The 24,318-nt window shown below is 41.2% G+C and overlaps 1 protein-coding gene across 2 annotated transcripts in view; it reads left to right on the top strand.

Moving 5' to 3' along the window:
- Window positions 1-352: 352 nt before the first annotated feature.
- The window catches only part of LOC149307304 (unconventional myosin-Va), a 100,049-nt gene continuing 76,083 nt past the window's right edge, over window positions 353-24,318 (top strand). The window contains exon 1 of one of the 2 annotated variants that reach the window (XM_089538857.1): window positions 353-592. In XM_089538857.1, the coding sequence (XP_089394983.1) occupies window positions 566-592 (27 nt within the window). In that variant the 5' untranslated portion in view covers window positions 353-565. The remainder of the gene's footprint in view (window positions 593-24,318) is intronic. The other variant, XM_089538858.1, reaches the window with a different exon arrangement.

Here is a 24,318-nt window from a genome sequence, read left to right as displayed (position 1 = left end):
CCCCGTCCGAGGCCCTTCGGCTGCCCTGGCTGAGCGCAGCGCTAGGGAACCCTGGGAGTTGTAGTTTCCTCGTGGCCCCAAGGGGCAACCTCTGACAAACACTACACTGAACCCCAGAGTTTTAGGGCAGTTAAAGCGGCCTCGAACTGGGTCATTGTTATCGTTATCATTATCATTACTTCTGCAGTGTGTGTGTTTTGGGCTGAACTCCTGAAGGGCGCTGCTGCTTCCAGGCTCTGCTTGTCCTTGTCCTACAATCCTCCATCCTTGCTCTGGAGAGGCCCTCCATCTTGCAGCCTCAGCCGGAGGGAGGGACCCACAATGCCGAGGAGGAGGAGGAGGAGGAGGCGGCCTTCCCATCGGAGGCATCATCCTCCTCCCCTTCATCCTCGCCATCCTCCTTCTCCTCCTCCTCAGGTACCAGCATTGACAACAACATGGCGAGGAGCTGCTGCTGCTGCTGCTGAGGAGGATCCCTTTCACCGCCCCGCCTTCCCCCGCCGCCGCCGCCGCCCTGAGGCGAAAGAAGGACTCTCCCCGCCGGCTCCAGCTCCCGGGGGAAAGCATGGCGGCCTCGGAGCTTTACACGAAGGTGAGGGAGAAGAAAGAAAGGGCGCGAAAGGGGAGCCCTGAGGGAAGGGAGAAAGGGAAGGGAGCCAGGCTCTGCGAGGGAGGGGGGCGTTGGCATGGAAACGGCCCTCGAGTGCCTGGCAACGCCGCGGGGGAGGGGGAGGGGGAGGGCCCCCCAAAAGAAGGCCCTCTGCAGGCCCTGAGGGAAAGCGGGCCTACTCCATTAACCCCCCCCCCAATACACACACACAGCCCTTGCCTTCCTGCACCTGTTTTGACAGTGGGGGGAGGTTGAGGCAAAGGGCCCTTTGGTGGCCTTAACCCCCCCCCCAAACTGGCCCCTTGCAGCCCCCTCCCCAGAGCCATTTATGATGGGGGCCAAGGGGAAGTCAAGGCAAGGGGCCCTTGGGTGCCCCCTCCCCAGAAGCTGGAAGCCCCATCCAAGAAGCCCCAAAGCTCTCTTGGCAGTGGGAGGGGGGAGGAGGAGGTAGGGATAAGGGGGTGGCCCTCCCCGCCTGGCTCTTTGTGCCCCCCTCTGAGCCACAAAGCCATCTTGACAAGGGGGGGGGGGTCAGGTGAGGTAGAGGCAAGGGGCCTTTGGGTGGCCTCCCTCCATCTGGCCCTTTGTGGCTTGAAAGAAAGGCCCCTCCAAACCACAGAGCCATTTCAGCAGCAGAGGAAGAGGAGGAGGCCAAGGCAAGGGTCCTTTGTGGCTTGGGAGAAGAAGGGTGACCCCAGGCCCTCCTTGTCCAGGACCTGGCCTCCACCTCAAACTTCCCTCCAGAAGGAAATCACAAGACAGGCCCTCCATTTTGAGCTTGAATAAGAAGCATGGCTTTACTTTTATATCAACGTTTTTAGCTTTTTATTTGGTCATGTTCTCCATCTTTTCCCCCCGAAGTGTCCTCTGTTTTGTGGTGCCTGGGCTTCCTTTGTGGCTCGGGCATCTGGTCAGCATGGGCTCATGGCTCCTCTCCCTCAAGGGCCTCCTTGGGCAGAGGAATATCTCTTGCTCTCCATCTCATGTCCTTCTCCTCCCCTTGCCCCTTGGTCTGTTTTTGGCATGTGTGTAAGTGATTTGAAACTGAGTGGGGGAGGAGAAGGGCTTTATATATGTATATGTATATGTATATTGCAATGGAGAGGGCACACTTTGCTTACCTACTGCATTGCTTTGCCATCCTCTTCCTCAGCCTTTCTCTCCTTGCAGTCTTTTGCATCCCTTGCAGACCAAAAAAGAGGAGACTTGTAGTCCCTGAATGGTTAGCAGCAGCAAAAGGGCATAAGCTTTGGATGAAGCGCAGCAGTACTTCCCAGGCTGGCTGATGTGTGTTTGTTTGTGTGTTGTGTGCGTTCAACTCATTTCCAACTTATGCCAACCTTAAGGTGACCCTCAGCCTCAGGTGAAGGCAATGGCAAACCTCCTCTGAACAAATCTTGCCAAGAATGTCCCATGGTATTGGTTTGCCTTCGGGTTGCCATAAGTTGAAGGCACATAACAGGAAAGTCAAACCTGTCAAGGGGTTTTCTTGGCAAGATTTGTTCAGAAGGGTAGAATTCAAAGATATAGGCATGTTAGTCAGTAGAATCAGTATGTAGAGAGAGTTTGTTGCACCTTTGAGACCAACTGAAATAAAGAGGTTACCAGCATGAACTTCTTTCGCAGACTACAATCTACTTCCTCAGATGCCAACTTCTTTATTTCAGTTTGTCTCAAAGATGCTACAAGATTTCTCTACATTCAGTTCAGAGAGGGTTTGCCATTGCCATCTTCTGAGGCTGAGAGAGCATGGCTTGCCGAAGGTCAGCCAGTGGGTTTTGTGGCTGAGCTGGGAATCGAATCCTGGTTTCCAGAGCTGTAGTCCAACACTCACATCACTACACAAGTAGGGCAATGGCAAGTCTGTGTTTACAATCTGCCAGGGATCACTAGTGTAGTGGTCCCCATTGGCTGCCACTCTTTCTTTCTTTCTGTCTGTCTTTCTTTCTTTCTTGGAAATGTACTGTGGATCAACAGCTGATAGCTTGTAAACTGGCATCAGTCCATGGACAACTACTGTATATACTCAACTATAAGTCAACCTCATGTACAAGTCGAGGGCAAATTTTGGGGCCAAAATTATGGATTTTGATATGACCCATGGATAAGTTGAAGATAAAACTTAGGGGCATAGAGCAAAGGATCTAAAAGGATGAAGTAAAGCAAAACAATGTCAAAGAACTTACAACATTCCAGCAGACATAGGTCTTTGTGCTCACTCCTAAGGCTGGGTAGATGAGAGAGTAGGGGGACTGGTGCTTCCAGGACAGATTATACTCTTGCCTTTGACAAGGGGATGGTTCCTTCTTTTAAATGAGAGTTAAAACACTGGGGCTGAACAGACAGGCCAAAATAAAGCTGCTTCAGGTCACTTTGGAAGTATGCTGTTTAAATGCTGCATGCGTCCTAAGAGGCCGGACGTTGCGCCAAAGCCGTGCTCCAGTCCTAAGGACTGGAACACAGCTTTGGCGCAGCTTCTGGCCTCTTAAGATGCATGTGTCATTTAAACAGCATACCTCCAAAGGGACCCAAAGCAGCTTTATTTTGGCCTGTCTGTTCAGGCCCAGTACTTACATTGACCCATGGATATGTTGACTCAGGTTTTTTGGTCAGTTTTTTGACCTAAACTTTTAGACTTATACATGAGTATATACAGTACTTTGAGCTGCACTGTGCTACAAGTCCACTGTGCTGGATTCATGAAGTGTTATCTATGTAATCATTGACTGATGAAGACTTGTGCGATTCCTGCTGCACATTTGTTTGAACCATTGTGTTTTTGGTATGATTCATTGGAATCAATGGTCCTTTCTTCTTCAGTAATGAAGTGGCCTCACTTGAGAATCTACACTCCTCTGAATTTGTGATGGAGTACAGATTGCTTGTCTTGGGGTGCTTTTTTAAAGCCTGCACCTCTCTGGTGGTGGACATGTGATAATAGATGCAAGATGCTTTTCGGGGTGGATTTTACTTGCCTTGGTTTTTCATGGTAACCTTCAAAGAATTGAGAATTTCATCATAAATGTGACTAATAGAAGTTGAGATTTTAAAAATAAAATGTGAGAAAGAAGTGAAATGGACAGAATCCTCATTTATGCTTTGAGTGCTGAACTCTTCACAGTGTGGGCTGAATCTCTATGCTCATCCATGTTCTTGTTGAGTTCCAGCCTTGTCATATCTCTTCCACCCCCAAAAAGGTTCTTACTTTTAGCTATTAAATGTCAGTCGTGATCCTCTGCATACTGGGTATAGTATACTGGGTATACTATAGTATACTCTGCATACTGCATATTTGCAATATGGCTATTGTAGGTAGTTGAGAATTTGGTTGGTTTAGATTCTGATAAGCATTTTCTGCAATTTACAAATGTCACCATGAATTTGACAGAAAAAAAAATTGGATTTGGAAAAATCCAAATGTGAATGAAAATGTTACTGACAGATTTGCTTGTCCCTAGCTTCTTGCCATTAGCTAACCCTAAAAGGTATTTCACTTTGGAAGCGTCAGCATTAATGAGAGAAGCAGTGAAATGTTGGGGAAACTGATTAAAAACAACTGTTATCTTAGCATAGCACCATGATGGTTGTCAAGCTAGGCTTTAAGTGTCTGTGGTTGCAGCTTCACCCACAATATGTTAGCATTGTATGTGTAGCAACACACATTAATGGAGCTTCAGTTTTTAAAAAGAGCAAGGAAGTTTACCATGGACAACCAAGAAGTCAAACAAATGGGTGCTAGAACAGATCAAACCAGAAACCTCTCTGGAAGTCAAATCTTGCTGAGAAAACCCTGTGATAGGTTCACCTTAAGATCGTCATAAGTCAGAAATAGCTTGAAGGCACACAACAACAACAACAGCAACAACAAGGGTTAACCTAGATATGTGAATGGCCAACTTTTTCAGCGTGTAAACATGGTGTTGATGCAATGCTTAGCACACAGTATTGTGGCCATTTGGTCTGCTTCTTACCTAAAAGCAGTCCATATGGAACAAGTAAAAATGTGTAGGATTACTTTTATAAGATGGCAGCGTATGCTGTTAACCATTAATCATTAACCAAATGCATTCAGTCCTCTGTATCCACGGATTCTGCATTCATGGATTCAACAATCCATAACTTGAAAATATTTTAAACATCCAAAAAGCAAACCTCGCTTTTGCCATTTTATATAAGGGACACCATTTTACCATGTCATTGTATATAATGGAACTTGAGCATCCACGGATTTTGGTATCCACAGGGTTCCTGGAACTAAACCCCAATGGATACTAAGGGATGACTGTAGAGAAAACAAGAAGCATCATTTTCCCATTGAAGTGCCCTCGATAACAAAGTAAAGAATTTTGCCACTTGGAGGCACTCGATCTTCTAGTAGCTGAAGTTGTAAATGGACCTTTTTATAGTAATGGATGACACTGCCCTTCAGTTCTCTATATTTCAACTCAAAACTGAGACCCATTATGCTCAGTGGGATTTACTTCTAAGCATCTAGGTACACAGCTTAGATGGTCTTTTGTTTTTTTCCTCCATTGAGTAGATGGCTGTCTTGGCACTACTGTTCACAAGTGGATTTATGTATGATCCATCAGAATCTAATATCCTTATCCAACACTTACTCATCCTGTGGGTATTCTGATATGAGTATATAGTTCCTGGCAGGCATGGGCTTCTTTATTCATTGTAATCTAGTAATGGAAGGAAATAGGCATGAGGAGAAATGAACACAGTTGTTTCTAGCCTAGGAATAGACAGGAAAGCTTGTATAGCTCTGAGGTCTCCTTCACGTGTCATTGCTGTTGTTCTGTGCCTTCAAGTAATTTCTGACTTGTCACATAGTTTAGCAAAACTTATTCAGAGGGTGTTTGATTTTGCCTTCCTCTAAGGCTGTGAGAGTGTGACTTGTCTGAGGTCAACCATGGGTTTCCATGCTCAAGTGGGGATTCAAACCCTGATATTCAGAGTAAAAGTCCAATGTGTAAGCCACTATACCATGCTGGTTCTTACTTCATATGTAAGAAGCCCTAAATCAGACTGTCTGTAAATGACTCATTTATTTCTACAGATATTCTGTGTAATGTAGTTAGGGTCTGGGTTGGATGATGAGTTGGAAAGTATCAGTCAAGGCAGAATAGTGATTATGGGGGGCCAGAGTAATGGGCATCATGGTAGGAATCTCTTCTGTGGGATAGGCTAAAGGACTTTATACTGTAGTTCAAACAAGAATGAAAGTATACCAATTCTTTACTTGTATCCCTCAAGAGAAGTGGCTGTATATTAGGGAGAGATGCAGAGGAGGAAATTGGCTAGGAAGCATATGCTGACATAGGAGAAACAGTAAAATTATGTATGGAACTGTAGATGTTTAATGTCTTCATATATAATAAATTAGATGTTGTTTGGAATAATTTGCAATAGCGCTTGCTTTATTGTGTTTTTTGCATGGCTGTGTTTTCCATGGCTGAAGATCTATAACCTGGTGTTTTTTCTTCTTCTAAATACCCTATTGGTGCTAGATCCTGTCACATCTTGGAAGCTAAGCAGGGTTGTCCATAGTTAATACTCAGATGGGAGACCACCAACAATACCAGGTGCAGTACACCATATTTGAGATGAAGAAACTGATAAAACCACCTCCAAGTATTCCTTGACTACGAAAACTCTATGAAATTCACGGGGTTGTCTTAAGTTGACAGGTGACTTGAATTCAAATATACACATGAAAAGTTTACATATTCATTTTTTGGATTATTCTGCCAAGGATACAGGTTTGGAGTATGTAAGCAAACCTTTTCTTTCTGTTACAGTACAACAAGGTCAGTGTATCAGGTCCTCTTCCCCTTTTGATTGAGGCACAGAAAAGTTGTTAACAGTTTAGGTTCTTCCCAATAATTGTCATTGCTCCATAAATGCATACTGCAGACTCAGTAGCTTTATTTGCAGATTTCCCTTCCCAGTTCCAACGAATAAGCAATAATGTGATTCCTAAGCTTCATTTTAGGCCGTTTTAAATTGTTCTATGAATGGTATGTGACCTGGGGACTAGAAAGCTTACTGACTGTGTTCCCTTAAAGTCAGAGTGGCTTCCTGTTGGCCTGTAGGCAAGCCTTTCTACAGTGGTTCCATAAATGGCTGATGATATATCAGTGATATATGTTTAGTTTGTAAGGAGTCTACATATGTCTTTAAGAACAGAGCATCATTTAATTTTTTTAAAATTTTTGCTTTTGCTGGCTAAGCTGAAAAAGCTTTTATGTTCCTGCTGTAAATAATCTATGTGGGTTAAGTGCACTTAACTCTGTATTGGATTGTGGCCATTGCTTTTACCATTTATCTCTCTGAAAGTCAGTGCTTTTGGGAAAAACAAGCAGTACCATATGTATGTTAAGAGGCCACTTGCTTTACATTGAACTTGCTAATTGCATGCTCTCGCTCCTTATAAATAAATTCTGTTTTAAAATCACAAATTTCACTTGTTGTTAACTGCCTTGGAGTTGACCCCGACTCATGGTGACCCTGTGGATGAGATACAGTGGTACCCCGGGATACGAATTCACCGCGTTACGAAATTTCCGGGGTACGAAAAAGTTACATTGGAAAAAACTGTTCCGGGTTACGAAAGATTTTTCGGGTTACGAAATTAATTTCGGCGTGAAATTCAAATCGGAAGCCGCGGCTAGCGGCTTTCCAGCGCCTTTTCGGGTTGCGAAATGTATCGGGTTACGAACGGCGCCGCGGAACGAATTAAATTCGTAACCCGAGGTAGCACTGTACTTCCAAGAGCTTTGTTCTCTACTGCTCTGCTTAGGTCCTGCAGACCTAGCCTGTGACCTCCCGGATTGAGTCCAGTCATCTGGCGTGGGGTCTTCCTCTCTTTCTATTACCCTCCATCTTTCTGTAGCATCATTGTCTTTTCTATTGTGTTATGCCTTCTTGTGACAGGGCCAAAGTATGACAGCCTCAGTTTCATCATCTTGGGTTCCAAGGAGAGTTCAGACTTGGTCTGTTCAAGAACTTGTTTGTTTGTCTTTTTGGCCATCTGTGGTATTCTCAGCACTATTCTCCAGCACCACATCTCAAATGAGTTGATTTTCTTCCTGTCTGCTTTCTTCACTGTCCAGCTCTCGCATCCATACATGGTGATGGGGAATGCAGTGTTATTGGACCAATCTAATTTTAGTGCTCAGTTGTATATCGTTACACTTTGGGATCTTTTTTAGTTCTTCTATAGCTGCCCTTCTCATTCCTAGTCTTCTGATTTCTTGACTGCAATCTCAGTTTGGATCAATATTTGATTCAAGGTGTGGGAAATCTTTATTTCAATTTGCTCCTTATCTAGGGCCCGGTACACACGGGCACTTTGTGGTGTGGCAGCGGCGATATTACGTTCGGGAGCCACCACACGCTCCCGAATCCTAATACGTACAGGCGCCGGCATCATGGCGGCCTCCCATCCATACAGGGGCTGCCATGATGTTGCTGCCACCGCCGCTGCCATACAACGACCAGATGTTGCTGCCAGGAGGTGGCGTCATGGCAGAGCCCCTTCGGCTTCCGGTGTCGCAAAAAAAGAAGCCGCTCTAGGCAGCCCTTTTTTTGTGGCGCGTTCGTGCTGCAGCATGGGGATGCTGCAGCACAGACATGGGGCTTACAGGGATGGCACGGAGTCTCCCGTCTGTACTGCCCCTAGTTTGAACGTAGATAGATCCTCTTTGGTCTTTATTTTTGTTTTGTTTATGTTCAGAATTAAGCCTGCCTTTCTACTTCTTTAATTTTCCTTTAAAATTGTTCCAAGCCTATGATGTTTCTGCTAGTATTATGGTGTCATCTGCATATCTTAGATTGTTTATGTTCCTTCCCCCTATCATCCCTCCTCCTTCTGAGTCTAAACCTGCTCTTTTTATGGGAATGCAGGCTTGCTGACCCCTTTGCCAATTGGAAACCATTCTGTTTCTCTATACTCTGTTCCAACAGTAGCCTCTTTTCTCAAATACATATTCTTCATCAGGACTATCAGATGTAGTGGCACTCCCATTTCTTTAAGAGCATTCAATAGCTTTTTATGATCTATGCAATCAATAGTTTTGCTATGATTTATAAACCACATCAGATTTTCTTCTGGAATTCTTTAGTTTGCTTCATTATCCTTCTTATGTTTGTCATGTGGTCCCAAGTGCCCCTTCCTTTACTGAACCTCACTTGCACCTCTGAGATTTCTCTCTCCATATACAATTGGATGCTGCAGAATTTTGGGCATAATTTTGTTTCCATAGGAAACTAATGCTATGGTCCTATGGCACTATGTTTCTTATAGGTCTTATATCTCACTTACTGTGATTGTTGAAACAAATTTAATAAGTTCTCTGCAGAATGGTTAGTCAAGTGAGCTTTTTTTCTTGGTATAGCATTACATACTGTTTATTTTAAGTAGTTTCTCTGTTTTTGTTATACGAAATGGAAGACTTTTTACTAGAAGGCAAATTTATGTCCTGTCAGCCCAATGGATCAATCCCTAGAATAGTCGCACCAGCAAATAAAATGCTTGACAGTTGTACATACAAGTCACAGTGACAGGGAGATACTGTAATGGTATGTTACGACAGCACTGGGAGTAAGGTGTAATATTTCTAGTCTACTGAGGCAAAGTAGACTTATTCTAGTATCCAATGTATAATGCTTTGTTAATTTGGTTTATGAAATATGTACAGTATTGTTTTCTAAGATCGTAAATCTTAGTGTATCTTAGTGTATCGTAAATCGGAGTGTAGTGGAGTCTCCTTCCTTGGAGGTCTTCAAGTAGAGGCTGGATGGCCATCTGTCGGGGATGCTTTGATTGGGATTTCCTGCAGGGGGTTGGACTGGATGGCCCTTGTGGTCTCTTCCAACTCTATGATTCTATGATTCTATGAAATGTTTCAATCCACTTTTTTTCACTTTGTTTTTCCACCTGCCCTTCCCTTTCAAAATAACTCTGATGGTTAGAAATACCCATTATTATCTTTTACAGATTCAGCCATGTGATAGCAGGAACTGTAGCCCATTCTTCAGATAAATAGGTTTTTCTGGGGCGGGGGGGGGGGGACCTGCCATAAAATTTAAGCAGCATGGTAAAACAGAAACAAGGTTGGCTGTTAGCAGTTAAACACAGGCATGGGTGAACAGCACTTGGCAAACAGCAGTGAGACCACTTTGTAGGTTGACAAATCTGAAGCAACAGTTTCATTTTAGAGATTTTTCTGTGAGTGAAAAAAATACAGAACAAATGATCAGCTAAATTTTTCCTCAGAGGGTTTGAATACTGGGTTTCTTCTGAGGAGGAAATGATATCAGCATGGGTAGGGCTGTCTGCAGTCTGGGAAGCAGAAGAGTTTATGAAAGCTTCTGTAGCTCCACATGGGGGTCATTGGGGGTGTGTTTTGTAATATGCGTTGTACAATCAAAACCTTGAAATTTAATTGGAATCTTTGCCCCTTGAGTATTGCTTCACTTAAATGGAATCAACAGGACTGTCTCTTACAAATGAACAAGAAAAAGCTGAACAAAATGTAAAATAATGCACTGAGCAAACACTCTCACTTTTGTTGGATATGTACATTTAAGATCTGAACATTTGAGGTTCTTTGAATGCAAACTAAGGATGCATACAGACAGGCCAAAATAAAGCTGCTTCAAGTCACTTTGGAGGTATGATATTTAAATGATGCATGCATCCTAAGAGTCTGGAAGCCGCGCCAAAGCCATGCTCCATTCCTTGGTGCCCCTCCTGGACTCTTAGGATGCATGCATTGGTTAAACAGCATACCTCAAAGTGACCAGAACCAGCTTTATTTTGGCCTGTCTGTACAGGGCCTAAGCCTATTTTGGGCATTCATTCAGTGTGTAGGAAAAGCATGCATTATGAAGTATATTATGTCTTTCTTGGAAATAAAGTAGCTTAGCTGTTGTTTTTCCCTGGCATAAGTGTCAGAAATAAAATAAAACATTTCTCATACAGTATAGTATGGGATGTGAAAGTGTGTGTGTTCTTAAGAGTGGTCATTATTTTTATATGTGAAGATCATTTCCGCATAGGAAAGAAAAAAAAAACCATTGTTAATGAAACAGCCTAAATTAAGGAATCTTGGTATGGTTATTTTCCAAGTGTTTGACTCCATTTTAAGATATTTCCTTAATACATGTATAATAATGAGAGAGTTTGACTCTTAAATACTTCTAAAACCCAAAGCAAAGCCAATTTACTCTGGGGTGTGGCAGTTCACTAGTAGATAAGTGCTGAATAGACTAAAATATCAAAACCACCAACCACTCCCTGGATTCTGTTCCTTAGTGAAGTGACTTATATGAACCAGCACCCTGCAAGATTGTTCATTAAATTTCTTTAAAGGGGATTAGAAAGAGCAAATTCCACACCTGCCTTGCTATCCTCCTCTGTAGGAGTGAATTTGCATATTTATTCCTGAAAAAGAAATCTATTTTTTTGTTTGCATGATAATTCCACATATGAATACTGAAACACATATACAAGGGTTAATTTGCAGTACTAACATGTACTTAGTTCCCATCCAAACGCAGATAGGCAATAGCAACTGTATCATAGCCACCTAAAGCATTTGGCATGGGAATATATCTATCGTGGAGTTATAACATAGAATCAAACAGATAATCACTGAATGCATTCCACGGCTTCTAGAGACAATATGGAATATCTGTACTTTAAATAGATGAGTCTGTTACTATATCTTTGAATGCCTTAAAATAAATCCAACCATTTTAGATGTTAAAGGATTTTAAAAATATAAATGCAAATAAGGAGGGTTGTAAAATAAGAGGAGGTGTTAAGTTAGGGAGGAATACATAAGATATAAATGTGGGCTGGGTGTGTGCATTCATATAAGCTGTTGTTATCCAACATTTATTTAGTTGGGGTTGACACCTGTAGAAATCACATTTATGTGTTTCCAAAGCAGTAGGACCTTCTGTCCATTGAGTGATAGTTGGTGTCCAGCCTTAGAGTATTTATTATTTATTTAAAGTATTTCTGTAGGAAGGGCTCCTGAGATGATTAAAAAACAGTTAAAACAACACAAAGATAAAACATTCTAAAAATACTTCAGAATACTATTCCAAAACTACTAAAAGCAGTCTAAAAATAATCTTAGAATCTAGCTTTGAAACAGTTAAAACAGCAAATCTGGGACCACATTGTTTGGGCTGCCTGCTGGGCCCTTAAAAGAAATGGGGCTAGCCTAACTTCCTTGGCAGGGATTGCGCTGTTTAGCTGCTGCAGGTCCATACAGCACTGTTCTACAGCACCACATTTCAAATTAGTTGATTTTCCTCCTATCCTCCTTCTTAACTGTCCAGCTCTGACATCCATACTTGGCAATAGGGAATACAACAGCTTGTACAATTCTAACTTTTGTGCTCAGTTGTATATCCTTGCATTTTAGGATCTTCTCTAGTTCTTTGATAGCTGTCCTTTCCATTCTTAATCTTCTCCTGATTTCCTGGTTGCAGTCTTCATTTCTATCAATGTTTGATCCCAGGTATGAGAATTCTTTTACTGTTTCTGTTTCTTCGTTGTCTAATTCAAATTTGTGTAGGTTCTCTGTGGTCATTATTTGTATCCATCCTCTGGGTCTTATTCTCTGGAGCTGCAGAAAACAAGCTTGCTCCATCTTCAGTATGACAGCACTTATGACTACTTTATCATGCCTGGTCCTGAGTGGCTGGTGAGAGCTTCTCTGTCCATACAAATGCCATTGCTGTGGACTGTGAGGGATAGAAGAGCAGCCAGGCCCTGCTTTATCATGCCTGAGTGGCTAGTGAGAGCCTCTCCTTGTATTCCAACTCCCATTGCTGTGGCAGTTGACAGAGAAGAAGAACAGCTAGGAACTGCTCAGCTTAGGCACCATTTCGCTTTACTTGTGTGCTGGCTCTTTTGTAAGCCTGAGGGCAGGGAACTGTCAGATTAACTAATTTTAAGATGTTTGGGAACATTTGTGGTTGAAGTGTGGGGTATAAATACTCTAAATAAAAAAAACAACTGGCTAATTTACAACAGAAATAAAAGCTTTCAGACTCCTCCTTGCTGCCCCTCTAGAGAAGATGAATGTAGGAATATTAGCCTAGAACTCACCATAGTTCATTCTTGTAACACTAAACTATAGTTTAAAAATAGCTGTAAGGCAATCAGTGTCTCTTCTAAGATCTGGTGACTGATTTAAAAAATTAGGAGATTTTATTTTTGGAAGAACCATTGCATCCATAACAAACAACACGTGGAAAGTTGTGTGTAGGGGTTTAAAAAGCATGACTGAGAACTCTCATCTCTCTTCAGAGAAATTTGGGAATATTCCGCCCCCTTTTTTATAAGCTACAAGAAGCACTGTTAACATTTGAAATCAGCAGGATGATGCAGAATCAACATATGCTGTTTTTGTAAGAATAATCGTGTTACATTCTTCTGTCTTCTTTCCTCCTTTCGACAGACAAGAAAAAGGAAAACATAGGAAGCAGCCTTATATCAGCTCAGACTGTTTTTTTTTAGGCCTGCTCTTGGCTTTCAAGAGTCTTTGATCTTTCCCATCATATACTAGACGGTGAAGCTGAAAGCTGTGTTTTCATAGTATCTGCCCTATCCCAGAACTACAGTTCTTCCTAAAAGGAGTTAATACCATGTGGGTGCACCTGATGCATAAGCAGTGGCTTGGACAGTTTCACAGTGGTTTGCTGACAAAACTGATATCCAACTCGATCTGGATACTACAAGTACTTGGGCTTCATTTGTTATCAAGTCCTTGAAACTGAGGGTATTTTGAAGAATGATGTGGATGAAACTTGCATTCCAGTCAAATCCAACTACATAATTGCTTTGGAGAAGCTATTCAGTGAAGTTGAGTATCCTGTTCAACTAATGATCCAGAATAATCTGGTGTGTGCATACCCAAAGAAACATGCAAGATACTAGTAAACAAGCATTGATGCTCAAGGGTGGGGACTGTAAACCCTTGAGATTCCACCTCTTTAGTGATGGAAAACAAAGTCTCAAGGAGCAAGCTTACAGGACTTGTGCTCAGAGCTTAAAAAAACCTTCATCTAGGCAATGCAAATTTTGTGGCTATAACATCAGAATTCAAATAAGTGTATATCTTTTGCAGTTTTGCAAGATTTCTCTTAACTTGCATTATTCTGACATTTTAAAATGATTTCAGTTATTTCTATTTTAAGTTGCTCCCTTTTTTTGCATGTGTGTAAAATGGCTGTTTGCACGAAACACAGTAAACTGACTGACTGACATTTTAAAATAATTTTTCAGAATATAATTCTCTTCTACTTTTCTTGGGGAGGAGAAGGAACTATGTATGTCAGTATGTTCATGCCCCGACACCACTGGAGAACTTATTTGGCAACTCTTCTGGCTTCTGAGATTGTTCATGTACTTCCCCAATCATATCTGTTCAACATAAGAGCAAAACAGTTGCCTACTACTACTACAAATCATAGCTCAGTTCTGTGTCCATTTTCCTTTTAACTTTTCTGAATTTCCACACCAATGCAGCATACTCATGAAACAAACAAAGGATAATTGTCTGTGTAGCAGGAACAACATACTAAGAGGTTACTTTTCTATGAATTGGGTTGCAGTCTTGTTCTTTCAAAGGTGGGGGAATCTCGGGGCAGGAGAAATCCCTTCCCTCTTGGAGTTCCTCAGATGGCCATGCAACTTTCCCATGATAACACAGTTTAACACTTTCCCAGGACCTTTCACACTACACAGTTATGGCACTATAAATCCAATTTAACTGCTGTTGTTGCATGCTATAGCATCCTGGAATTTGTAGTATGGTGGGGTACTAGACCTATCTGGCAGAGAATTCTAAATATTTCTTCCTAAGCTGCAGATCCCAAGACTCCTTAGTATGGAACCAGTGAATTGACATGGTATCATAGTGCTATGATATCATGTAGCATGAAGTGACTTTCCCACATTCTGTGCTTTCCTCCATTCTAAAAAGGGTGAAGCATATTTCCCAAAGTTTAGTTACTGGCAGCACAAGTTTAAGTTAAAATATTCTGATAGTCTGGCACACCCCATATCACCAGTTTCTCTGGAATTGGTGGCTCATGGCCTGAACGCTGCCTCACACATTTCATTGAGCAGAAGTATGGAGTCAGTATGCTAAACCTTCGATTCAGGTTTGTCTCTTTTTCTACTGTCTGAGTCCATCTCCTTCATAAATGGACCATGTATATTAATTAGTAATAACAAATTTACTGTAGACATTTCATCACCACCACATGAATCATTAAACTATTTAGACTGATAGAACAGAAAATATATTTAAGTATAAAACATAAGCATAATATGATATACAGTGGACCCTTGTTATAGGCTGGGGTTTTGTTCCAAGATCCCCCGTGGATGACACAATTCATGTATGCTCAAGTCCCTTTAAATATAATGACATAGCAAAATGGTGTCCCTTATAAACAATGGAAAATCAAGGTTTGATATTTGAAATTCATACTTTTTTTGAACATTTTCAAACTGTGAATCCTTGAATCCGTGTATAAAAAATCCATGTATAAGAAAGGCTGATTGTATTTATTTTGAAGCTGGAGTTCGAATCCGTACATTTCTTCCAACTCCAACTCCACAGCCCTGAGAGTAAGGGCCTGAAGAGACAGGCCAAAATAAAGTTGTTTCAGGTCACTTTGAAGGTATGCTGTTTAAATGATGCATGAGATCTAAGATGCTGGAAGCCATGCCAAATCCATGCTCCAGTCCTAAGGACTGGAGCGCAGCTTTGGCCTCTTAAAATGCATGTGTCATTTAAAAGTATACCTCCAAAGTGACCTGAAGCTGCTTTATTTTCACCTGTCTGTTCAGGCCTTAAGTCCCATGGAATTTATTTGGACTTAATTGGGAATAGGTACAGCACCTTTAAGCTATGTTTTACTCGAGGAAGTATTCGGTTCTGGTATCATGTCTACCTAGCTAAGGAGATCTGCATGGAAGCATGCTCATTTATTGTGATACCACCTAGTTTGCACTGGATTTTTCTCAGTCCATGGTTTGATACAGTTAGGGACACATTAATGCTTTTTAAATGGGGGCAGTAATGTGATCCTCCATATATTGCAACAACTAGCATCCCTCCCCATTGGCTATGTTGACTAGGGCTACATGAATTCCACACCTGTTTTAAATAGAGTGACTGACTGTGTTGTAAAAGTGACTGGAGAAGTGATGTGATTCAAGATAGCTGGGAACAGTCTTGTCTTGGTCACTATGTAGAATTGCTGCTATCTTTTCAGCAATTGCAGTTCTTATGCAGAGGTTTTTCAGTATATTTTGTGTGTAAGTAATGGGTGAGAAGAAGGGACAGTCAAAATTAGGACAGGGTTGACAGTTGATTCATGGACAGGAAAACTGAGTTATAGAGGCAGACGGCATCAAGACAGACTTTGTATTGCTCCCTGGAAGCTCCAGACCTTAAAACTTTTTTTAAAATGACTTCAGATTTTAGAAGCTAAATTTAGCTTCAGATTTCTTCTGCTTGTCAAATTATCATTTTTAATGGAAGGAATAACTTAGGTACATAATTTGATAAGCTGAAAGAGCAACAGTGCCAGCTGCTCGATGTGAATGAGGAAAACAAATTATTTACTGATGCTAGGAGCAATTTTTTTGAATTTCAGCATTTGATGACTATCACAAGATAGTGAGGTTTTGCCATTCTCTCAAGAGGCACAGAAAGAAAACACTCTTGCTCTTTGTGCTGTGAAAGAAGTCAACTGCACTTTTTTGAACAGCCTTGACAATGAAGGAATTCAGTGATCTGACATGGCTGTCACACATTGGCCTTTCCAGAGGCCTTAGGGTTTGTTCATATGTAGCTTTAAAAGTGGGTAATACCAGTCTTCTTGCAGATGAGCTAGAAGACGCTTGCTAGCATCAATTTGAATTGTCTGGCGGATCAGTTGCAAGACAGTGCGTCTTGTAGTATGGAGAACATATTACCTGGGGAGGCATCTGATCAGATTACCAAGACCTTACACCATCACCTATACTGGACAACAATCGATGATCTGGACTATATGTATGTTAAAGTAAGTTATATCTCTCCTCGTCAGTTGAGGATTCACTTGAATTAACTTTTCACTAATGCATGTTGTCTTCTTGGCCACATTGTCTACCAAGTTTGCAATCTTATGTTGTGTTTATAAATAGCTTGTTGATATCTATGGGCAGTATATAGTCTTATATACAGAGAGAGAGAGAGAGAGAGAGAGAGAGAGAGTTGTATAAATGAAAGTATTCAAACTGTGTTGGAAAGGTTTATTTCATGAGATTGTCTTGCAGGGTTCCAGAGGGGTAGTTGTATTCTTGTTTTTGTACTGGAAATGGTTATAGTTTTTGAACACGATTCCTCACATAAGATTGCCAAAGTGCTTATACATCTATTCAGATTTATTCTAAAATAAAGTAGTATCTCTGTGGAATTTACTTAGTTATGTTAAGCATTACTTTGGGGGATGCAATCTGATCTAGGTTCTTAGTTTAGTATTTTGTAATTCTACTTTGTAATATCTGATTTGAACCGGAAAATAGGGTTTTGGGGACTACAGATCTTTTTGGTTAGACAAGAAAGCATCCAACCTAATAAGTTTTGTTCCTCAGGGCTTTCTTTCCAGGGTGTGTCTTTCTAATAACAAGGGATGGGAAGCAATGGGTTTTTAAAAGAAAGAGACTTTTTAAAAGCCCCTTAATAGATTCTGGGTGAAGAATTCTGTTGTTGATTTTAACACAGATTACTTCCAGGCTTGTTAACTAATTCTTTTTGAAGGATTCTCCTGTTTTAAAAGCAGTCAGATTACTGTTTCAAAATAAAACAACATTCCCATTTACCATACTGAGTGGGGATGATAAGGTTTGTAATCTAACATATATGGAGGGTATCGGGTTTGGGACCTGTGTGGACGGTAGAGACTAGTAGAATGCGGGGGTTATTTAATATCCTAGAAGTCACACATCTGTAATTTAAAGATTTTAGCTCCAGGGGGCTTGCCTTATTTTCAAAGAATTAGATGTTCTAAATCAAAATTTTGGGGTTGTTGTTGACTAGGGTTAACTAGGGTTCTTTGAGTTATCTTAGAGTTGTTTTTTTACATCTTTATGGCTCAATAATAAATGTAGTGACCTTCATGCTTTGGAAAGGGACACATAGTCAAAATTTGCTGCCTTTTGATTCCTGAATGGAGCGATAACTTTATATATTGCATAATTTCAACAGAAGAGTTAGTTCAGCTCTATCTTAAGCCATTAATATTTAGTTTTAGGAAGTTCCCATGCTTACTTTAAAGAAAAAGATGTTCGACAAAACTAGGCATTTCAGCACGACTGTATTGTGCAATGTGAAGACTGTGTGTGCAAATAAACTATTTTGAAGAGGGCATTGCATTCTGATGGACATTACATTTTGGTATCATGAAACCGTGCTAAATGAAATGGCTAAATCAGACAATGTTACTTTCTTTCCTTTTTTAAAAGCCATTTATGTTGTTAACTGCCTTCAAGTCACTCTGCACGCATGGTGACCCCGTGGATGAGACATCTCCAACAAGACTCCTTATTCTCCACTGCTCTGCTTAGTTGCTTTAAATTCATACCCGTGACCTCCTTAATAGGGTCCATCCATCTAGCCTGCAGCCATCCTCCCTTTCTACTTCCCTCTGCCTTTCCTAGTATTACTGTTTTTTTCCATTGAGTCATGTCTTCTCATGACATGGCCAAAGTACAACAGCTTAATCATCTTGGCTTCCAGGGAGATTTCTGTCTTTGTTCTAGGACCCGTTTGGATAGAGCTCTTGTAGCACCTTTGAGACTAACTAAAGGAAGAAGTTGACAGCTTCATAGATTTAAATTCACTTCCTCAGATGCATTTGGAAGTAGATGCATGAGGAAGTAGACTTCTGTACAAAAGCTCATGCTGCAACTTCTTTCAATGAGTCTCAAAGGTGCTACAAGATCTCTCTACATACTGATTCTACAGACTAACACAGCTATATTTTTGAATTCTACCACCAGGACCTATTTGTCTTTTTGGCTGTTCACAGTATCTTCAGCACTCTTCTCGACCACCACATCTCAGATTAGTTGATTTTCTTCTTATCCACTTCCTTCGCTGTCCAGCTCTCACTTCTGTACATGGTGATGGGAAATACAGTGGCTTTTGCATTTCTAACTTTTGTGTTCCGTTGTTTACCTTTGCTCTTTAGAATCTCTTCTAGTTTCTTCATAGCTGTTCTCCCCACTCTTAGGGGCTGTTCAGACAGCCCCAAAGGGGCAGCATAGAGCTGCCCCTTCTTCAGATGGATTGGGGCCGTGGCAACCGCATGCTTTGGCCCCGATCCAGCCTTTCTAGGGCGCAAAAAGGAGCCACCAAAAACGGCTCCTTTTTGTGCCCTGGATAGGGCACGATAGCTGCAGTGGTGCGGCTATGAGGCACTCCTTTGGCTCTGCATCATATGGATGCAGCGCTGAAGGAACACAGTGATGCCATGCGTTGTGTGGAGCAGCATGCAGCATCACGGTACCCTGGGGGGCGGAGTTGAGGTGTGTGTCATGAGGATGCAATGCCCCGACTCCACCCCCATGCCGGCCCAAAGCGCTCGTCAGTATAGGGCAGTGATGGCGAACCTATGGCACGCGTGCCAGAGGTGGCACTCAGAGCCTTCTCTCTGGGCACATGTGCCGTCGCTCCAGCACAGAGTTTGCCAGAGTTTGTTACTAGAAAGCCAGAGGGACGTGGCACTTTGCAATTAATAAGTAGGTTTTGGGTTGCAGTTTGGGCACTTGGCTTCTAAAAGGTTCACCATCACTGGTAGAGGGCCTTAGTCTTCTTCTGATTTCTTCTTAGACTTCTTCTGATTTCTTCTCAATGTTTGATCCAAGATATGGGAACTCTTTTACTATTTCCTCGTTGTCTAGCTTGAATTTATATAGTTCCTCCATGGTCATTATTTTTGTTTTCTTTATTTTCAGCAGTAAGCCTGCCTTTGCACTTTCATCCTTGATCTTTCTTAGTAGTTGTTTTAGGTCTATAATGTTTTCTACTAGCAATATGGTGTCATCTCCATATCTTAGATTGAATGCCATTTATAATGCTTCCCATCCTAACAGCAATGTGGGCCAGTATGTTCATCATGTACCGGATGCTGTTAGTGTGACCACAAGATATTTTATTCCTGAGGCAGAGCGGTATACTATATAGTTAAAATTCATGGTGCCCAAACTCAATGAAACGATTTTGCAACCAGAGATAGAAGATTTTCTCTTGAAGTAAAAACATAGTGATAAAAGAATAATGGAGAGTTCTCTGCTTTTTCCTAGTCTTAAAAATCTGTATGAGGCAGCAGCTTCATCTTGTATAGCCATAGGGTCCGCCCTGCTGTTAACTTTCTATTTAAGTCTTACAAAAGAGCAAGCAAGACTTTTGAGTCCTATGAACATATTAAGAGGAATATTAAAGGCAGCAGTTTCTAGCTGTACACTTTGTTCAGTGAACAAGTAAACAAAAGGGAGTGAGAACTACCTGCCAAATTAAAACAACAACAACAACACAGTTAGACTTAAGGGATTTTTTTGAGCGAAGACTAGGATATTAGAATTTAGAAATTGCATTGCAACTCCCAGAATCCACCACTCAATATGGACAATGTCCATGCTCACCAATATCCATGTTGGCCAGGGGATTCTGGGAACTCTAGTCCCAAAAAAACATTTCCAGGTTTGGCATATCATTCACTGTTTGTGTCATTAAGGCATTACTTCTTTTTATCCACACATTTTGTGTTGTAAATTGAAGAGGTTCCTTTTGCCCACTTAAATAGTGCAGGATGTGAAACCAATGTGTGTTGCTGTGATCTGAGACTCTGCTATTGCTGAACATTCAAGCTAATATGAAATACATGCATAGAAAAGATGCAAATTTGTTTTTTTTTTTAAATAAACCCTAAATCCTCATATTAGGCAATCTTAAAGATAGGAGGAAAGCTATGCCTGTTTAGTCCCCTTCTTGGATTTTGCAGCAAGGAGTTCAGGCTTAATGGCAACTTTGTAAATATTGATGATGAGGCTTCCTGTCGAATTGTTTCCTTTTTATTGAGACACAATCAGGAAACTGGTTTCAATTTACACCATAAATAATTTGTCAAATTCCTTATCTACAGAGGAAGATAAAATTACTATTTGGGTAAAGAACATAGTTTCCTTTAGCTGTTTCTATTTTAGTGCTATGGTACAGTGTGCTTCTCTCCAGTTCATGAATACATCAGTCCTATATATATCTGGGAATAAGCCCTGTTGAATTCAACCAGAATTATTCTCAGGTAAGAGTTAATAGGATTGCAGTCCAGTTGTGACATGATCCTTTTATGCTTCTCTTTTGCCTTTCCTTGTGTTGCCCTAGTGGTAAAAGTGTTAAGCAATCCACTATTGAAATTGCTTCAGTATTAAACTACAAAAACAAATATAAAACAAGCTTCCTCTTTTTATAATGAGGAGGCCAGTAATAGCAAACAACAATTTGAATTCAAAGACATGGCCATTTTGGTCTGGAAACTCAGTATGCAAAAAGATCTTGTAGCACCTCTGAGGCTAACTGAAAGAGAGAAGTTTGTAGCATGAGCTTTTGTAGACTTGAATCTACTTGCTTCCCCATGCATCTAAGGAAGTAGAGTGAAGTCTGTGAAAGCTCATGCTACCAACTTCTCTCTTTCAGTTAGTCTCAAAGGTGCTACAAGGTCCCTTTGCATAAACAATTTGTATGACATTTTAGTCAGGACACATTGGATTATTTTCAGGTCAAGCCATCTGAATTTAGATTATTGGCTGATTTTTAAAAATGAGCATCTTTAGAAATAGTAGTCAGAGTCATCTGAGGAGTTTTCCAATCCATTTCAGTTAGATTTATAGCAAATCTTTTTGATGGATTCTGAGTAGCTAAGGAATTAAAATCTGACATCCATATGCAAAACAAGCTTCTGTACTTTTTCTGTGTGGTACACCTAAAATTAGCAGCAAGGCAGAGAAATTAGATTTCACTGGGGAACCCTTTAGTCTTTTTAGGAAGCTCTTGGGCTTTGAATCCCAGCAGACACAAACAAAAGGGCCATTTTAACCACAGATGAGAAAAGTAATTTTTAAATTACACATCCCAGAACACCCCCCCCCCCCCGGTCAGCATTCTGGGATTATATTCCCCAGATATATTTTTCCACGCTTTTAGCATAGCCTATACATTGGGGAAAGTTGCATTTGACTTAAGAAGGACATTAACAAGATAGAATGTGTCCAAAGGAGGTAGGTCAAGATGGTAAAAGGTCTAATAATGAAGCTGTGTGAGGAACCATTGAGGCAGCTGGGTATGTTTAGCCTAGAGAAGATAACACTGGAATGCGATATGATAGACATCTTGCCAGTATCTGAAAAGCTGCCACATAGAAGATGCAGTGAATTTGTCCGCACTGCAAAAATAATCCAGTTTGACATCACTTTAAGTCATGACTCGGTGTTATGGAATTCTGTCACTAGAACTCTCTGACACAGAAGGTTAAATGTCTTAAAGAACTACAGTTCGCAGTATCCCATCGCATTGAATCATGGCACTAAGTGTGGTAAGTAAGTGGTGATGTTTCTGTATTGGTCAGGTATGCTCTCTGTTGCACTTACATTAGAGGCAGTGCCTTGTCTGGTAATGGTATATTCACTCATTTTGTCCGTTAATTGGATAAAACCTAGCAGCATTTTTTTTTCTAGGCAGGAAAGAGCATCATGGCAATGTTACAGCGGGCAGCACCAGCTTGCTACTGATTCAGCTCTGGAAAATAATCATTGCTGAGAAGCTAGTGATCATATGATACTTTCTGTCTGAAGGTAAAAAAGATCCGTACAGTCCTATTGTGAGGTCTGAACTTGCATTGGCTGAATGGTGTGACAAATAATTGAGAGCTAATGTGGTTAGAGTGCTGAATTTAGTCTAAAGAAGCCAGTACAGTAGCTTGCTCAGCCATGAAAGCTGATGGGTAGCTTTAGGCCAATTATTTTAAACCACCTCACTGGGTTGTTGGGGAGAGGGAGAAAAACCTTGCATGCCACTTTTATTGGGAAGTTAAGCAGGATAAAATGGTACTGTAATTAAGAATGGTCTCCTGGGCTTGGCACTTTCATGTCTGCTTTTAAGAGCAATAAGGAGCAGCTGTGAGAGTAGCAGCGCAACTCTTTTTAAAATTAAGAAATTAGCTAAGAGTTTACTTAACACTAAATAGATAAGTAAGAAATATTGCACATGTTCCAGGAAATCCTTCCTAGTAGACTCCTATAGCGAGGAGTTCCAAGCATATTGTAAGACTGGAGCACTTCAGATTGCAGATGAGAATGATAAAGTTGAACATATCCTCCAGCTCTCCCAGTTTTGGCAGGGACCGTCCCAGTTACTCTTCTTCAGATATAGTCGGCCCTCCATTTTCAAGGGGGATCCGTTGCGGACCCCCCTGCGAAAACGGAGACTTGCCTATATTCAAGCCCCAATAATGGAGATCACCCCTCTATGAATATTCAAGACCACGGACTTCAAGCCCATGAGAAAGGAAGGGCAACTGTACTTTTAAAATGTCCCCACTTTCTCTCTCCTACTCCCACGCTTTCAGCTTACTGTATATACTTGACTATAAGTCGACCTTATGTATAAGTCGAGGGCAGGTTTTGGGGTCAAAATTATGGATTTTGATATGATCTGTGGATAAGTCCACAGTAAAACCTAGGAGCGAGTAATGAAGGATGTAAAGGACAAAGCAAAGGAAAACAATGCCAAAAAACCTACAAAATTCCAGCAGGCATAACTTTTTGAGTTCATACTAAAGGCTGGATGGATGAGAGAGTAAAAGGGGGTCAGTGCTTCCAAGGCAGATTCATCTTTTTTCGTTCACCAGGGGATAGTTTTACACACACACACACGTTAAAATACAGTACTCACATTGACCTGTGGATAAGTCGACTCAGGTTTTTGGGGTGAATTTTTAATCTAAATTTAATGTACATTTCTAGACTTATATATGAGTATATACAGTACTTCCATTGCTGTAGACCTGAGTTCAAAGAGCAAAAGTAGCTTGCACTCAGTTGACTCAGGTGGGAGATTAGAGCTTACTGTTTTCTGACTAGAGAAATGTGTAGGTGTTCTCCAGAGGTCCAAAAGAGGTAGCAACTGCTGATCTAAAGGGGGCTTGACTGCCATGAAGTGGCTTGTCATTAGACAGCAATTCAAAGGAGTACATGGACAGAAATTAACTAATAACAATTGTGTTCCTCTGCTATGCCTTCTTCTGTATGTTTCCCATTGGAAGAGAGAGATGCAGCACATTCCCTGCTATGTAGCAGATGCAGAGGTCATAAGAGGAGAAGCAACACATCTCTTGCTCTGTGTCCTCCTGGCAGGCCTACCAAGCAAAGGCAGCAGACTTCAGTTGCTTAGCTCCCACCTAAGCAAGCAAAGGAAATCCCTATCAGATACAGCAAAAGTACAAGATTCCAGTTTCTTCCTCCCTCTCACCCCCCTCCCTACAAAAGGCAAAGGAAACCCCTATCTTCCATCAGTGCCAAGATTTCAGTTTCTTTTTCCCATCCCCATTCCCCTCTCCTA

This window comes from Sceloporus occidentalis, unplaced genomic scaffold, assembly GCF_023333645.1.
Source record: "Sceloporus occidentalis isolate IW3139 unplaced genomic scaffold, rSceOcc1.0.p SCAF_9, whole genome shotgun sequence".
NCBI classification, from domain to species: domain Eukaryota; kingdom Metazoa; phylum Chordata; class Lepidosauria; order Squamata; family Phrynosomatidae; genus Sceloporus; species Sceloporus occidentalis.
Note: the sequence above shows the minus strand (reverse complement) of the source record. Positions and strands in the feature narration are given on the sequence as shown.